Here is an 18,227-nt window from a genome sequence, read left to right as displayed (position 1 = left end):
TAGCACCAAATTTTAGCAAAAAAAAAACTATAAAAAACAGTAGTCAAAAGAAACTTTCAAACATCTGTTTGACAACGTAAACAAGAACATACTGTGATTATATTAGTCAACTGCTCAATTTAATGAAAGAAAGTGTAACACATAATACATTAAACCTAGACAAGAGTTTCATTTTGAAACAAAGTTAAAACTGATATGTTGCTCTTAAATTTATCTGATAAAATAATCTTGCATCCTCATCCTATATATTGTAAGTATCAGCGCATAATCAATTCCATCCAAGCTTTCAAACATAAACCAAAACAAAAAGATAAGGAAAAAAAATCAACAAAGAAGATGGGAAACAAAGCTGTTGTCTCAGTCTACTTAATTATTTCTCTTTGTGCTGCCATTTTTGTCACTCGAGGAGTAGCTCAAATTCAAAATCCTCAGGCTAATCCTGGACTTTTTCCACCTGGCTTAGTACCTGTTGATCTTGTAAAATGTTGGTCGTCTCTCTTTAACGTCCAAGGATGTGTCCTTGCAATCTCCAACTCTTTTCTTTCTGGAAATTTTGAAAATGTTGAAGCCGCATGCTGCAAGGTGTTTTCAACTTTAGATGCAAACTGTTGGCCTCAGATGTTTCCTTTGAATCCTTTCTTCCCTCCTCTTCTCAAGGACAACTGTGCGCGGATCGTCCCTAACTCCCCTGCACACAACTGAAAGCAACAATGATCTCCTCTACATTTTTAGACTAGTTTACTAGCTTCAAAGTTTTTTTAAAGTGTGAACTCAAATATTTTGAAGAGCCCTATATGTAGCTTTTCTCAATAAACTTAAGTTTTAGCAATGTGTTCTTTTCAAAATTTTATCTATAACTCTTGTTAATGTCTCTTGGTCACACTATAGTTGTATAATTACAAATACATAAATACATCACTGAAAACGGGATTGTTATCTATCTTAAGTCGGCTAACCATTTACAATATTATATCAAAACTTAGAAACCACAAAAACACGACTCGAAAAAATATTGAAAATTCAAATGAAATGCCTTCAGATAAATTGACGCAAATGGAATCTTGAGGCCTCAAAATGTCGAAACAATTCTATATTTATCAGCCTTTCCTGTAAGCTTAGGGAAAGAAGACTAGTTTAATTAGTTTATCATATTACTCTCACGTACATTTATAAATTAAACAAATAATTTTATTAAAATATTGATATCAAATAGTTGATTCAGTATAACAATTAGTGTGCATGCATATAGCGTTGTCATTGAATATATTTATTTTCACCATGACTCTTATTTCTTGTTTCTGCTCCTATCATTCTACTCATTACAACAACCATGAAAGTATAGCGAGAAAATGATGACTTCCAAATCTTTGGTTCACTATGTAATATTATATTCCAAATTCTGCTGTTTCATTAGAGCATGCATCAAAATATTCTTAACTTCCATTAATCTTACAACCTTACTCAGATTCTAAATACATACTCATGACTAACTACTTTTCCTTATATCTGCCAAACAAAAGTAGAACTCGACTGCTATTTTACACTCAGTTATCCTATACTAATATAACTAAGGTTAATCATATTAAGGCTGAGACCCATTTACTGAGGTTGAAATAATAATAGCAACGATTAAAAGCAGTGGGTCAAAAGAAAGTTTTAATCATCTGTTTGATAACGTAAACAAGAACATACTGTGGTTATATTAGTCAACTGCTCAATTTAATGAAAGAAAGTGTAACACATAATACATTAAACCTAGACAAGAGTTTCATTTTGAAACAAAGTTAAAACTGATATCTTGCTCTTAAATTTATCTGATAAAATAATCTTGCATCTTCATCCTATATATTGTAAGTATCAGCGCATAATCAATTCCATCCAAGCTTTCAAACATAAACCAAAACAAAAAGATAAGGAAAAAAAATCAACAAAGAAGATGGGAAACAAAGCTGTTGTCTCAGTCTACTTAATTATTTCTCTTTGTGCTGCCATTTTTGTCACTCGAGGAGTAGCTCAAATTCAAAATCCTCAGGCTAATCCTGGACTTTTTCCACCAGGCTTAGTACCTGTTGATCTTGTAAAATGTTGGTCGTCTCTCTTTAACGTCCAAGGATGTGTGCTCGCAATCTCCAACTCTTTTTTTTCTGGAAAATTTGAAAATGTTGAAGCCGCATGCTGCAAGGTGTTTTCAACTTTAGATGCAAACTGTTGGCCTCAGATGTTTCCTTTGAATCCTTTCTTCCCTCCTCTCCTCAAGGACAACTGTGCGCGTATCGTCCCTAACTCCCCTGCACACAACTGAAAGCAACAATGATCTCCTCTACATTTTTAGACTAGTTTACTAGCTTCAAAGTTTTTCAAAATTGTGAACTCAAATACTTTGGAGAGCCTTATACGTAGCTTTTCTCAATAAACTGAAGATTTAGCAATGTGTTCTTTCAAAATATTATCTACAACTCTTGTTAATGTCTCTTGGTCACATTATAGCTGTATAATTACAAATACATCAAAAAAAATACAAATACATCACTGAAATGGGATTGTTATCTATCTTAAATCAGCTAACGATGTACAATATTATATCAAAAGTTAGAAACCACACAAACACGACCCAAAAAAAGATTGAAACTTCAAATGAAGTGCCTTCAGATAATTTGACGCAAATGAGATTTAGAGGCCTCGAAATGTCGAAACAATTCAATATTTATCAGTCTTTGCTGTCGGAATATGCGAGGGAAAGAAAAGATAACACATGACTCTAAATTGAATCTTTGCGTTTAAAATGGTTTGAACTTCACCCTAAGATCTTCCGGGCCCAGAACCTTTAGATATTCAAAAACAAAAATCTTGTAACTATAAAAGAAATGTACAATAACGCATAAGGGAAAAGCCATCTTTAGTGTGTTATCTTACACATACATATATAAACTATGAGGAAATAACCAATTCGTGGAGCAACTAAAGAAGTCAAGTGAACAAAGACAGCAACACTTGGAGATTCAAAGACAAAATTATGCTTTGAAAGAGATGAAGGATGAAAACAAAATTTTATATTGTGACTTAAATGCCATAGAATCGATCCAAATGTTCATGAACATTTTCAAGCAGAGAAAACACGGATTTTACAAAAGCGCAGTCACCAGCAACAAACTCAACAAATTCCTCCTCCATCCACATCGTTTGGACAATGTTTTAACAATCTTTATGGATCCGGAAATAATTTACCAGAGTATTAAATTGTTTTAATATGTTGTATTGATTAATATTTAAATAAAAAAGTCTTGAATTTTAAATAAAATAATAATATGTTTATTTTAATTATAGTTATAAAATTGATAATTAGTACTTAAACAAAAAGCTGTGCTTTTATATGTAAAAATTGTATTTCTTCGTAAACAAATATTTTAGTTACAATCATAGGAAATTAGAAGACTACTTTTTAAATAACTTTTTTTGCCTCTATTATAGAGGAATGTTATTTTTTCCCTAAATATATAGGAAAAAATAGCAATCTCTATTTTAAGAAAAGAAATAGAGGTAAATTGAGTAGATTTTACTTTATTATAGCATTCAGAGACAAATATAGGATGTGTTGGAAATGCTCTAACAATCAGTGTGCATGCATAGCGTTGTCATTTAATTTATGTCTTTTCACTATTACTCTTATTTCTTGTTTCTGCTCCTATCATTATACTCATTACAACAGCCATGCAAATACAACGAGAAAATGATGACATCCAAATCTTTGGTTCACTGTATAATACTATATTGCAAATTCTGCTGTTTCATTAGTGCATGCATCAAAATATTCTTAACTTCCATTAAACCTTACAAAAAAATGGTAAACCATTCCTCAGAGAGAGAATGTGAAAACCCCGGTGGTCACAGGTTGTGAAAATCTGGTGTGGTGCGGATTCGAACTCGGGTCCCTTAGGAATCCACGGAACGTCTTGACCACCCGACCACAGACGCGTGGTTCATTAAACCTTACAACCTTACTCAGATTCTGAATACATACGGATGACAACCTATGTTTCCTTATATGTGCCAAACAAAAGTAGACCGCGGCTGCTATTTTACATGCGGTTATTCTAAATTATTATAGCTAAGGTTAATCATATTAAGGCTGAGACCCATTTACTGAGGTTGAAATAATAAATAATAATAACAACTATAAAAAGCAGTAGCACCAAATTTTAGCAAAAAAAAAACTATAAAAAACAGTAGTCAAAAGAAACTTTCAAACATCTGTTTGATAACATAAACAAGAACATACTATGGTTATATTAGTCAACTACTCAACGTAACTTAAAGAAAGAAAGTGTAACATATAATACATTAAACCTAACAAGAGTTTCTTTTTGAAACAAAGCTAAAACTGATATGTTCCTCTTTAATTTATCTGATAAAAAATCTTGCCTCCTCATCCTATATATTCCAAGTATCTGCGCATATCCAAATCCATCCAAGCTTTCAAACATAAACCAAAACAAAAAGACAAGGAAAAATAAAAGATTAACCAAGAAGATGGGAAGCAAAACTATTGTCTCAGTCTACTTAATTATTTTCTTTGTGCTTCCATTTTTGTCACTCGAGGAGAAGCTCAAATTCAAAATCCTCAGGCTAATCCTGGACTTTTTCCACCAGGCTTAGTACCTGTTGATCTTGTAAAATGTTGGTCGTCTCTCTTTAACGTCCAAGGATGTGTGCTCGCAATCTCCAACTCTTTTTTTTCTGGAAAATTTGAAAATGTTGAAGCCGCATGCTGCAAGGTGTTTTCAACTTTAGATGCAAACTGTTGGCCTCAGATGTTTCCTTTGAATCCTTTCTTCCCTCCTCTCCTCAAGGACAACTGTGCGCGTATCGTCCCTAACTCCCCTGCACACAACTGAAAGCAACAATGATCTCCTCTACATTTTTAGACTAGTTTACTAGCTTCAAAGTTTTTCAAAATTGTGAACTCAAATAATTTGGAGAGCCTTATACGTAGCTTTTCTCAATAAACTGAAGATTTAGCAATGTGTTCTTTCAAAATATTATCTACAACTCTTGTTAATGTCTCTTGGTCACATTATAGCTGTATAATTACAAATACATCAAAAAAAATACAAATACATCACTGAAATGGGATTGTTATCTATCTTAAATCAGCTAACGATGTACAATATTATATCAAAAGTTAGAAACCACACAAACACGACCCAAAAAAAGATTGAAACTTCAAATGAAGTGCCTTCAGATAATTTGACGCAAATGAGATTTAGAGGCCTCGAAATGTCGAAACAATTCAATATTTATCAGTCTTTGCTGTCGGAATATGCGAGGGAAAGAAAAGATAACACATGACTCTAAATTGAATCTTTGCGTTTAAAATGGTTTGAACTTCACCCTAAGATCTTCCGGGCCCAGAACCTTTAGATATTCAAAAACAAAAATCTTGTAACTATAAAAGAAATATACAATAACGCATAAGGGAAAAGCCATCTTTAGTGTGTTATCTTACACATACATATATAAACTATGAGGAAATAACCAATTCGTGGAGCAACTAAAGAAGTCAAGTGAACAAAGACAGCAACACTTGGAGATTCAAAGACAAAATTATGCTTTGAAAGAGATGAAGGATGAAAACAAAATTTTATATTGTGACTTAAATGCCATAGAATCGATCCAAATGTTCATGAACATTTTCAAGCAGAGAAAACACGGATTTTACAAAAGCGCAGTCACCAGCAACAAACTCAACAAATTCCTCCTCCATCCACATCGTTTGGACAATGTTTTAACAATCTTTATGGATCCGGAAATAATTTACCAGAGTATTAAATTGTTTTAATATGTTGTATTGATTAATATTTAAATAAAAAAGTCTTGAATTTTAAATAAAATAATAATATGTTTATTTTAATTATAGTTATAAAATTGATAATTAGTACTTAAACAAAAAGCTGTGCTTTTATATGTAAAAATTGTATTTCTTCGTAAACAAATATTTTAGTTACAATCATAGGAAATTAGAAGACTACTTTTTAAATAAATTTTTTTGCCTCTATTATAGAGGAATGTTATTTTTTCCCTAAATATATAGGAAAAAATAGCAATCTCTATTTTAAGAAAAGAAATAGAGGTAAATTGAGTAGATTTTACTTTATTGTAGCATTCAGAGACAAATATAGGATGTGTTGGAAATGCTCTAACAATCAGTGTGCATGCATAGCGTTGTCATTTAATTTATGTCTTTTCACCATGACTCTTATTTCTTGTTTCTGCTCCTATCATTATACTCATTACAACAGCCATGCAAATACAACGAGAAAATGATGACATCCAAATCTTTGGTTCACTATATAATACTATATTGCAAATTCTGCTGTTTCATTAGTGCATGCATCAAAATATTCTTAACTTCCATTAAACCTACAAAAAAATGGTAAACCATTCCTCAGAGAGAGAATGTGAAAACCCCGGTGGTCACAGGTTGTGAAAATCTGGTGTGGTGCGGATTCGAACTCGGGTCCCTTAGGAATCCACGGAACGTCTTGACCACCCGACCACAGACGCGTGGTTCATTAAACCTTACAACCTTACTCAGATTCTGAATACATACGGATGACAACCTATGTTTCCTTATATGTGCCAAACAAAAGTAGACCGCGGCTGCTATTTTACATGCGGTTATTCTAAATTAATATAGCTAAGGTTAATCATATTAAGGCTGAGACCCATTTACTGAGGTTGAAATAATAAATAATAATAACAACTATAAAAAGCAGTAGCACCAAATTTTAGCAAAAAAAAAACTATAAAAAACAGTAGTCAAAAGAAACTTTCAAACATCTGTTTGATAACATAAACAAGAACATACTATGGTTATATTAGTCAACTACTCAACGTAACTTAAAGAAAGAAAGTGTAACATATAATACATTAAACCTAACAAGAGTTTCTTTTTGAAACAAAGCTAAAACTGATATGTTCCTCTTTAATTTATCTGATAAAAAATCTTGCCTCCTCATCCTATATATTCCAAGTATCTGCGCATATCCAAATCCATCCAAGCTTTCAAACATAAACCAAAACAAAAAGACAAGGAAAAATAAAAGATTAACCAAGAAGATGGGAAGCAAAACTATTGTCTCAGTCTACTTAATTATTTCTCTTTGTGCTTCCATTTTTATCACTCGAGGAGTAGCTCAAATTCAAAATCCGCAGGCTAATCCCGGACTTTTTCCACCTGGCTTAGTACCTGTTGATCTTGTAAAATGCTGGTCGTCTCTCTTTAACGTCCAAGGATGTGTCCTTGCAATCTCCAACTCTTTTCTTTCTGGAAATTTTGAAAATGTTGAAGCCGCATGCTGCAAGGTGTTTTCAACTTTAGATGCAAACTGTTGGCCTCAGATGTTTCCTTTGAATCCTTTCTTCCCTCCTCTTCTCAAGGACAACTGTGCGCGGATCGTCCCTAACTCCCCTGCACACAACTGAAAGCAACAATGATTTCCTCTACATTTTTAGACTAGTTTACTAGCTTCAAAGTTTTTTTAAAGTGTGAACTCAAATACTTTGAAGAGCCCTATATGTAGCTTTTCTCAATAAACTTAAGTTTTAGCAATGTGTTCTTTTCAAAATTTTATCTATAACTCTTGTTAATGTCTCTTGGTCACACTATAGTTGTATAATTACAAATACATAAATACATCACTGAAAACGGGATTGTTATCTATCTTAAGTCGGCTAACCATTTACAATATTATATCAAAACTTAGAAACCACAAAAACACGACTCGAAAAAATATTGAAAATTCAAATGAAATGCCTTCAGATAAATTGACGCAAATGGAATCTTGAGGCCTCAAAATGTCGAAACAATTCTATATTTATCAGCCTTTCCTGTAAGCTTAGGCAAAGAAGACTAGTTTAATTAATTTATCATATTACTCTCACGTACATTTATAAATTAAACAAATAATTTTATTTAAATATTGATATCAAATAGTTGATTCAGTATAACAATTAGTGTGCATGCATATAGCGTTGTCATTGAATATATTTCTTTTCACCATGACTCTTATTTCTTGTTTCTGCTCCTATCATTCTACTCATTACAACAACCATGAAAGTATAGCGAGAAAATGATGACTTCCAAATCTTTGGTTCACTATGTAATATTATATTCCAAATTCTGCTGTTTCATTAGAGCATGCATCAAAATATTCTTAACTTCCATTAATCTTACAACCTTACTCAGATTCTAAATACATACTCATGACTAACTACTTTTCCTTATATCTGCCAAACAAAAGTAGAACTCGACTGCTATTTTACACTCAGTTATCCTATAGTAATATAACTAAGGTTAATCATATTAAGGCTGAGACCCATTTACTGAGGTTGAAATAATAATAGCAACGATTAAAAGCAGTGGGTCAAAAGAAAATTTTAATCATCTGTTTGATAACGTAAACAAGAACATACTGTGGTTATATTAGTCAACTGCTCAATTTAATGAAAGAAAGTGTAACACATAATACATTAAACCTAGACAAGAGTTTCATTTTGAAACAAAGATAAAACTGATATGTTGCTCTTAAATTTATCTGATAAAATAATCTTGCATCCTCATCCTATATATTGTAAGTATCAGCGCAAAATCAACTCCATCCAAGCTTTCAAACATAAACCAAGACAAAAAGATAAGGAAAAAAAAAATCAACAAAGAAGATGGGAAACAAAGCTGTTGTCTCAGTCTCCTTAATTATTTCTCTTTGTGCTGCCATTTTTGTCACTCGAGGAGTAGCTCAAATTCAAAATCCTCAGGCTAATCCTGGACTTTTTCCACCTGGCTTAGTACCTGTTGATCTTGTAAAATGTTGGTCGTCTCTCTTTAACGTCCAAGGATGTGTGCTCGCAATCTCCAACTCTTTTTTTTCTGGAAAATTTGAAAATGTTGAAGCTGCATGCTGCAAGGTGTTTTCAACTTTAGATGCAAACTGTTGGCCTCAGATGTTTCCTTTGAATCCTTTCTTTCCTCCTCTCCTCATGGACAACTGTGCGCGTATCGTCCCTAACTCCCCTGCATACAACTGAAAGCAACAATAATCTCCTCTACATTTTAGACTAGTTTATTAGCTTCAAAGTTTTTCAAAATTGTGAACTCAAATACTTTGGAGAGCCTTATACGTAGTTTTTCTCAATAAACTGAAGATTTAGCAATGTGTTTTCTTTCAAAATATTATCTACAACTCTTGTTAATGTCTCTTGGTCACATTATAGCTGTATAATTACAAATACATAAAAAAAAATACAAATACATCACTGAAAATGGGATTGTTATCTATCTTAAATCAGCTAACGATGTACAATATTATATCAAAAGTTAGAAACCACACAAACACGACCCAAACAAAGATTGAAACTTCAAATGAAGTGCCTTCAGATAAATTGACGCAAATGAGATTTAGAGGCCTCGAAATGTCGAAACAATTCTATATTTATCAGCCTTTGCTGTCGGAATATGCGAGGGAAAGAAAAGATAACACATGACTCTAAATCAAATCTTTTAGTTTAAAATTGTTTGAACTTCACCCTAAGATCTTCCGGGCCCAGAATCTTTAGATATTCAAAAACAAAAATCTTGTAACTATAAAAAAATATATACAATAACGCATAAGGGAAAAGCCATCTTTAGTGTGTTATCTTACACATACATATATAAACTATGAGGAAATAACCAATTCATGGAGCAACTAAAGAATTCAAGTGAACAAAGACAGCAACACTTGGAGATTCAAAGACAAAATTATGCTTTGAAAGAGATGAAGGATGAAAACAAAATTTTATTTTGTGACTTAAATGGCATAGAATCGATCCAAATGTTCATGAACATTTTCAAGCAGAGAAAGCACGGATTTTACAAAAGCGCAGTCACCAGCAACAAACTCAACAAATTCCTCCTCCATCCACATCGTTTGGACAATGTTTTAACAATCTTTATGGATCCGGAAATAATTTACCAGAGTATTAAATTATTTTAATATGTTGTATTGATTAATATTTAAATAAAAAAGTCTTTAATTTTAAATAAAATAATAATATTTTTATTTTAATTACAGTTATAAATTGATAACTAGTACTAAAAAAAAGCTGTGCTTTTATATGTAAAAATTGTATTTCTTCGTAAACAAATATTTTAGTTACAATCATAGGAAATTAGAAGACTACTTTTTAAATAAAAACGTTTGCCTCTATTATAGATGAATGCTATTTTTTCTTTAAATATATAGGAAAAAATAGCAATTTCTATTTTAATAAAAGAAATAGAGGTGAATTGAGTAGATTTTACTTTATTATAACATTTAGAGACAAATATAGGATGTGTTGGAAATGCTCTAACAATCAGTGTGCATGCATAGCGTTGTCATTTAATTTATGTCATATATCGTATAATGCTCTAACAATCAGTGTGCATGCATAGCGTGGTGAGGATTCGAACTCGGGTCCCTTAGAAATCCACGGAACGCCTTGACCACCCGACCACAGACGCGTGGTTCATTAAACCTTACAACCTTACTCAGATTCTGAATACATACTCATGACAACCTACGTTTCCTTATATGTGCCAAACAAAAGTAGACCGCGGCTGCTATTTTACATGCGGTTATTCTAAATTAATATAGCTAAGGTTAATCATATTAAGGCTGAGACCCATTTACTGAGGTTGAAATAATAAATAATAATAACAACTATAAAAAGCAGTAGCACCAAATTTTAGCAAAAAAAACTATAAAAAGCAGTAGTCAAAAGAAACTTTCAAACATCTGTTTGATAACATAAACAAGAACATACTATGGTTATATTAGTCAACTACTCAACGTAACTTAAAGAAAGAAAGTGTAACATATAATACATTAAACCTAACAAGAGTTTCTTTTTGGAACAAAGCTAAAACTGATATGTTCCTCTATAATTTATCTGATAAAAAATCTTGCCTCCTCATCCTAATATATTCCAAGTATCTGCGCATATCCAAATCCAACCAAGCTTTCAAACATAAACCAAAGAAAAAGACAAGGAAAAATAAAAGATTAACCAAGAAGATGGGAAGCAAAGCTATTGTCTCAGTCTACTTAATTATTTCTCTTTGTGCTTCCATTTTTATCACTCGAGGAGTAGCTCAAATTCAAAATCCGCAGGCTAATCCCGGACTTTTTCCACCTGGCTTAGTACCTGTTGATCTTGTAAAATGCTGGTCGTCTCTCTTTACGTCCAAGGATGTGTCCTTGCAATCTCCAACTCTTTTCTTTCTGGAAATTTTGAAAATGTTGAAGCCACATGCTGCAAGGTGTTTTCAACTTTAGATGCAAACTGTTGGCCTCACATGTTTCCTTTGAATCCTTTCTTCCCTCCTCTCCTCAAGGACAATTGTGTGTGTATCGTCTCTGACTCCCCTGCACACAACTTAAAGCAACAATGATTTCCTTTACATTTTAGACTAGTTTATTAGCTTTAAAATTTTTTAAATTGTGAACTCAAATACTTTGGAGAGCCCTTTATGTAGCTTTTCTCAATAAACTGAAGTTTATGCAATGTGTTATTTTCAAAATATTATCTAGAACTCTTGTTAATGTCTCTTGGTCACATTATAGTTGTATAATTACAAATACATCATTGAAAATGGGATTGTTATCTATCTTAAGTCTGCTAACCAGTACAATATTATATCAAAGTTAGAAACAACACAAACATGACTCAAACAAAGGTTGAAACTTCAAATGAAGTGCCTTCAGATAAATTGACGCAAATGGGATTTAGAGTCCTCAAAATGTCGAAACAATTCTATATTTATCAGCATTTTCTATCGGATTATTATGCAAGGGAAAGAAAATATAACACATTTTTAAATTAATCTTTTAGTTTAAAATGGTTCGAACTTCACCCTAAGATCTTCCAGGCCCAGAACATTTAAAATATTCAAAATCGAAAATCTTGTAACCATAAAAAAGATACAATAAAACACATAAGGGAACCCATCTTTAGTTTGTTATCTTACACATACATATATAAACTATGAGTTTTATTACAATACTGATACCAAAGAGTGGCATAAGAATAAACCCTTAAAAATCACAAGCATAATATTAAGTTTCCATTCGTATAGCTTTGTCATTCATCGTTTTACCTGAAAACTACTTCCTGTTTCTCGTCCTATCTTCATATTCCTCACTACATCAGCCATGCAAATACAACAAGAAAATGATGGCAGACAAAGCTTTGGTACTCTATTTAATTATAACCAAATTCTTGAGTGTAATTAGAGCATTCATCAACGTGTTATTAATTTGGATAAAAAATTACGACCTTAATTATATAGATTCTCCATACCTACTCACTACGACCTACTTGTCCTGATGTCCTTCAAACAAATTGTTAATCACCTTAGAAAATTAGAAAGTGGCTGCTATTTTGCATGCGGTTATCCTAAGGTAATATAATTAAGGTTAATAATCTTAAGGCTGAGACCCATTACCTAATATTGAAACAAATAATAATAAAATTAAAAACTTTTAATCATCTGTTTGATAACGTAAACAAGAACATACTATGGTTATATTAGTCAACTACTCAACTTAACGAAAGAAAGTGTAACAAATAATTGAAAGCCTTTTCAAAAAAAAAAAAAGTGTAACAAATAATACATTAAATCTAAACAAGAGTTTCATTTTGAAACAAAGTTAAAACTGATATGTTCCTCTTTAATTTATCTGATAAAAAATCTTGCATCATCATCCTATATATTGTAAGTATCTGAGCATATCCAAATCCATCCAAGCTTTCAAACATAAACCAAAACAAAAAGACAAGGAAAAAAAAAGATTTAACCAAGAAGATGGGAAGCAAAGCTGTTGTCTCAGTCTACCTAATTATTTCTCTTTGTGCTGTCATTTTTGTCACTCGAGGAGTAGCTCAAATTCAAAACCTACAGGCTAATCTAGGACTTTTTTCACCTGGCTTAGTACCTGTTGATCTTGTAAAATGTTGGTCGTCTCTCTTTAACGTCCAAGGATGTGTGCTCGCAATCTCCAACTTTTTTCTTTCTGGAAATTTTGAAAATGTCGAAGCCGCATGTTGCAAGGTGTTTTCAACTTTAGATGCAAACTGTTGGCCTCAAATGTTTCCTTTGAATCCTTTCTTCCCTCCTCTCCTCAAAGACAACTGTGCGCGTATTGTCCCTAACTCCCCTCCACACAACTGAAAGCAATAATGATTTCCTCTACATTTTTAGACTCGTTTATTAGCTTCTAAGTTCTTTAAAGTGTGAACTCAAATACTTTGGAGATCCCTAATGTAGTTTTTCTCAATAAACTGAAGTTTTAGCAATGTGTTCTTTTCAAAATATTATCTACAACTCTTGTTAATGTCTCTTGGTCAGATTATAGTTGTATAATTACAAATACATCACTAAAAATGGGATTGTTATCTATCTTAAGCTGGCTAACCATGTACAATATTATATCAAAAGTTAGAAACCACACCAAATGGGATTGTTATCCATCATATCAACTTCCGATGAGATGACAAACTATGGTCTGAGAGGCCTCCAAACGTCAAGACGGTTCTAGTTTTATCGGTCTTTCGGTTTATGCAAGTGAAGAAGGAAAGACAACACACAACTCCAAATAAACTTTCTGAAGAGCAAAAAAAAAGATAAAACACAAAATTTAGCAAAAGAAAAATAGATTAATACATAAGAATTAAAAAAATCAACTGTTTCAGACAATTTTCTTTTTTTTGTGTTAGATGGATGGACTTGATCATATCAGATACATCTCCAAGCTAAATCTCTATTCTCAGTAGAACCAGAGAACGAGAAGGCAAAAACAAGTTCTATTGATTCTTTTTAGTAGTGGGAGTGAATGATGATGGTGGTGATGATGATTTAGAGCTCTGAATCTGATCATCTTTAGATGTTTTGATTATAAACAGAAGCGTTTCCACAAGCATCGCTAAAACTAGTCCAAGAATCCCACCAGCAGCACTCTGAAATCCGGAAACACAACGATTCAAAAATTCACACTTGGAATTGAAATGTTTCCAGAATTTGACAAAATGGTCAACAAACAAAACGTACCAGAGCGGGGTTGCGGTTGAATAAAGCTCTGAAGGAAGCGTACCCAACCAGATATCCAGTGAACATGGTAAGACCGACGTGTAAACCTATAGTAACGAGTTTTCAAACGAACAAAAAAAAAAAATCTTCACTGACCTATTTGTGTAAAATACATTTTGGCAAGAAAAGTTATCAAGAAGTGAGCAAAATGGTATTTACCAAAACCGAGCTGGTCTTTGTAAGAGGAGAAAGGCTCTTCGACTTGTTTCCTAGGTGTAATATCTTTAACAAGCTCAGCATACTCCTTCCTCTCTGCTATTTCTCTCAGCTTAACCAATCTCAGCTTCAGTTCTTCACTCTACCAAGAACAAAAAAAAAATCAGATCAAACTAAACACTTAAACTCACAAAGAAACCACAAGGATCCTCGAATGCATTCAATTCAACACCGGAGGAGTAACGATCGTTTCATTAGTTATGCTCGATTATTCCCATTAACCAAACAGGAAAAACAATGGATATTTGGATTTCAATATAAATCAGACAAACACACAGTTGTGTTCATCCCTACCAAAAGATGATTCCTTTATTGTCGGATTGTCCGAGCAGAATCTAACTAGATCAAAATATAAAAAATTCGAGCTTTCATATACCTTTTCTCTGGGTTTGGGACTGGTGAAGACGAAATCTGAGCGGGAGAAAAGCCCCGACAAGTCCGGTCTGGTCGAAGGATCGGATCCTGTCCATATAGCCCGGAGCAATTTGTACGGAACGGTGTTCCGCGAGCGCAGATCAGAAGCGATGTCTCTGAGTTCCTCGGAGAGACGATGGTCATCGCAGGACAACGCGAGAAACGATTGGATCGGTTCGGTTGCGGAGACAATCAGGCCAGAGGCATTTCTCGGGTCGGGTTGATCCATCTTTTGATCGGATTCCGACGGGTTTCCGTTTCTTCACTGTTATATAAGGCCACGTTTCTCACGCGCTCTGGAAGATCTCGTTCTGAATCACGCGCGAACAGTAAAACGTGAGACGTGGGCTCTGTTTTGGGTTATATTGGACCATTATTCTTAGCAGCCATTTGGATACTCGTTTGTGTTTTTGAATAAGAAAGTGAGTTCACATTTTTTTAGACTCCGTTCAAATTTTTTTGGTGTGATTGTAGATTTTATTGTTGTACAATTTCAGTTGTAGAACTTTTATTTGTAATTTTTTTTTTTTTTTAAATATAATTAATTTAATTATTGATTAATAGTACATACATAAATTAGACTATATTTTGAAATACAAAATAAAATTTATGATAATTCATATTGAAATAAAATATAATGTGGAAGTCCCTTTGGTCCAGTGGTTTGACTAAGAATTCAATTGCTTCTACACCCGGAGGTCTAGGATTCAAACCCCAAAAAATATCAAATATGCAGATTATGGAGAAGCATGTTACAAGAGATCTTTAGCTTGGTGCAGGGCGTACCATCAAACATGTACATGGATCTCATAGGACGGCTCAGAGTGGTGCAGCCAGGCGGGTATTCTCACAGGGTGGTAGAATTGTCGGCCGTAAAATCGTCTTTATAATATTGTCACCATTGTATAGCATAATTAATCGATAATAATCGACTCAGACGTTCAAAAAAAAATATAATTCCCAAAAAATCCAAATGTAACCTTTAAAAATATATTACAAGTACACAATGGTGTTATTAGTTATAAAGAAGTTATGTAAGTTTTAAAACTATGGTTTTACTCTTTTATATAATGGTTGTTGAATAAAATTTAAATAAATATGTATTTGTTTATTGTGGAAAGCACAAAAAAAAATTATAGGGATTTGGTTGTAAGAAGTAAATATAGAGATGTAAGTTAGTCAAAAAGTTGTAGACTTTAAAAAGTTAATAAAACTTTTTTAAGTTGATAAAAGTTGATTGTTGTGAATTTGGTATTGTGTAAATAAATAGAGATAAAGACAGTATTTACCAAATTAGACTTTTCACAATTTTCAGATACATATATTGAAGAGTAATTTTTTTTTTGTAATTGGTATTCTAAAAATCGGTCTAAACGGCGTCTAGGCATCCAACTAGTTAGCAAATCGGGTATGAGCGAAACGATTTTTTAAAAGTCGGTTTAGGCGTCTGAAAAATTGGTCTAGACGCCCGCATAAACAATAGTACTCTATAAAACGTCTAATCACCGTCTAGCGATTTTTAGAAGTAATCTGTATTGAATGTGTAAAATGTGGATAATAGTACTCTGGCTATTTCAATATGACTGATTGAATTGGGTGAGAAATCGTTTTTGGGTTTGTATTCGGTCAGAGTGGCGGGTGCAGTAACAAAATGGTCATGCATAATTTCCCACGTGTGTTACCAGAAGAACCACGGGAGTAAAAGTTTGGGGGTATACTTGTAAATATGAAACTTTACAAATGAGTCAGTACTATATTCTATTCTGCATCATCTTCTCTGTAATAATGAATCCCTCCACTTCTGTTCCTCTTCCCCTAGAAAATTCCGCAAACCCCTAGAGAAAAAGAGAGAGAGAGAGAGAGAGAGAGAAAAACACAGTTGATGAGATTTCTAGAAAGAGAAAAACAAATCCTCTGATCTCTCTTCTATCTCAATCGATATCGCAGCTTTGTTTTTTTTACCATCGTTGCGATACGAGATCCCCGAATGAAAACCTAACCTAAACGATCTATCTCATCCAATTTAAAAAGAAAAATGATATCGAATCCAAGTCTATTGTCCTACACATGCATCGCGAAAGGAACCGTCGTCCTCGCGGAGTTCGCTTCAAAGGAGGAGCCAGGAATCGAAGAGGTAGCCTCGCGATGCATCGAGAACACGCCTCCGCACCATTCCATCTTCTCCCACACAGTTCGCAAGAAGACGTACACGTTCGCGATCGACTCCTCCTCCTCCTCCTCCTTCGTCTACTTCGCGATTACAGACGAAACCATGGAGAAACCGGAGTCTTTCCGGGTCCTGAACCGGTTGAGATCAGCCGTCGAAGGTCTCCGATCCGATTCGGCCTTGATCGATCCTTCTCCGAGGTGTTTACAAGCGAAGATGGATCCGGTTTTCGCGGAGATCGTCGGTGGTGGTGGTGATGTGGATTTGGAGCTGGACATGGATATGGTGGCGGCGAGGGAGAGTCGGAATCTGAGTATTGATTCGACGAAAGGGAGGAGAGCCGCGTTGATTCCGCTTCTTGGGAAGCCGTTGAAGGCGTTGAAGAAGAAGAATAAGAAGAGGACGGAGGAAGATTCCGGCGACGACGACGTTGGTATGGTGGTCGATGAGGAGAATAAGAAGAAGGTGGATTTGTGCGGAAATAATAGGAACGGTGGAGTGTTGCGCAAGGAACTGAGGAACGGTTTGTTGACGGATCATCACAAGGCGAAACAGATGTGGAAGAAACATGTGTGGGTTGTGTTGATGTTCGATTTATGCGTCTGTGCTGTTCTGTTCGGAATCTGGCTTTGGGTTTGTCAAGGTTTTCAATGCGTCAGTGGGTGAATGTAATCTCTCTCAATCTCTCTCTGTGTACATCTATTTGTTTTCAATCTGCAATTCACTTTCATTCTTTTGCCATCTGGTTATGAGTATGATCCTTTTTTTTTAATTCTTGTTTAATTTTTTAAGATCACGGAATGTGTTGTTTCCAGGAGGGTTGAATCCTGGCTTTACATGTTAGTGATATGTTCATTGTACTGACAAGCAACATGTGTTTGTTGTATTCTATGTCTCTTTTTCTCGTTTTTTCTTTTGTTGTATATTCCCCCCCCCCCCCCCCCCCCCTCCCCCATAACTTGTGTGTGCTGTGATGTGATTGAACGTGGGTCGCACAATAATGGTTGACAAATAATAGATGGTTTCAGATCCAGTCACACATTAATATAGTACATTGCATCTATTGTCGGTGTATTTTAAAATATTTTTCCAGAAAAATGAGATTGATTCCAGCAATTAGATTTATGAATCTGTTACGGTCTTATGTCTAACAGTAGAAAAGCGGTTAAATTACAAGAAGAGAGTTCGGAAATAAGAAACAGACAGGGAGAATGTGTTAAATATGTAGAGAGACCACCATTCACGATGCTTACTGGACCAAATATC

General features: G+C 33.9%; 7 protein-coding genes and 2 pseudogenes across 7 annotated transcripts; 8 read left to right on the top strand and 1 right to left on the bottom strand.

Annotated features, from left to right (window-relative positions):
• Nucleotides 1-336: 336 nt before the first annotated feature.
• On the top strand, nt 337-702 carry LOC130507967 (uncharacterized). Its single transcript, XM_057002919.1, has one exon. It carries the CDS (start codon nt 337-339, stop codon nt 700-702), a length of 366 nt encoding a protein of 121 aa, XP_056858899.1.
• A 1,234-nt stretch (nt 703-1,936) lies between these two features.
• On the top strand, nt 1,937-2,302 carry LOC130505010 (uncharacterized). Its single transcript, XM_056999620.1, has one exon. The coding sequence runs from the start codon at nt 1,937-1,939 to the stop codon at nt 2,300-2,302; it is 366 nt and encodes a 121-aa protein (XP_056855600.1).
• A 2,225-nt stretch (nt 2,303-4,527) lies between these two features.
• Nucleotides 4,528-4,892, top strand: LOC130505008 (uncharacterized; annotated as a pseudogene).
• Nucleotides 4,893-7,116: 2,224 nt separating this feature from the next.
• LOC108841286 (uncharacterized) lies at nt 7,117-7,482 on the top strand. The gene has a single exon (XM_018614058.1). It carries the CDS (start codon nt 7,117-7,119, stop codon nt 7,480-7,482), a length of 366 nt encoding a protein of 121 aa, XP_018469560.1.
• A 1,236-nt stretch (nt 7,483-8,718) lies between these two features.
• LOC108841284 (uncharacterized) lies at nt 8,719-9,084 on the top strand. Its single transcript, XM_018614057.1, has one exon. The coding sequence runs from the start codon at nt 8,719-8,721 to the stop codon at nt 9,082-9,084; it is 366 nt and encodes a 121-aa protein (XP_018469559.1).
• Nucleotides 9,085-11,093: 2,009 nt separating this feature from the next.
• LOC108838563 (uncharacterized) lies at nt 11,094-11,470 on the top strand (annotated as a pseudogene).
• Nucleotides 11,471-12,883: 1,413 nt separating this feature from the next.
• LOC108841310 (uncharacterized) lies at nt 12,884-13,249 on the top strand. The gene has a single exon (XM_018614080.1). It carries the CDS (start codon nt 12,884-12,886, stop codon nt 13,247-13,249), a length of 366 nt encoding a protein of 121 aa, XP_018469582.1.
• A 451-nt stretch (nt 13,250-13,700) lies between these two features.
• Nucleotides 13,701-15,090, bottom strand: LOC108839950 (uncharacterized). The gene is made up of 4 exons (XM_018612737.2): nt 14,757-15,090; nt 14,324-14,462; nt 14,126-14,211; nt 13,701-14,034 (listed from the first exon to the last, which is right to left on the bottom strand). The coding sequence occupies exons 1-4, from the start codon at nt 15,021-15,023 to the stop codon at nt 13,882-13,884; spliced, it is 645 nt and encodes a 214-aa protein (XP_018468239.1). The 5' UTR covers nt 15,024-15,090; the 3' UTR covers nt 13,701-13,881.
• A 1,482-nt stretch (nt 15,091-16,572) lies between these two features.
• LOC108840087 (phytolongin Phyl2.2) lies at nt 16,573-17,870 on the top strand. The gene has a single exon (XM_018612910.2). It carries the CDS (start codon nt 16,830-16,832, stop codon nt 17,625-17,627), a length of 798 nt encoding a protein of 265 aa, XP_018468412.1. The 5' UTR covers nt 16,573-16,829; the 3' UTR covers nt 17,628-17,870.
• Nucleotides 17,871-18,227: the final 357 nt, after the last annotated feature.

The sequence above is a fragment of the Raphanus sativus genome, chromosome 2 (assembly GCF_000801105.2).
Source record: "Raphanus sativus cultivar WK10039 chromosome 2, ASM80110v3, whole genome shotgun sequence".
In the NCBI taxonomy this organism is placed as follows: Eukaryota; Viridiplantae; Streptophyta; class Magnoliopsida; order Brassicales; family Brassicaceae; genus Raphanus; species Raphanus sativus.
This window is presented reverse-complemented; position numbering and strand designations above follow the sequence as displayed.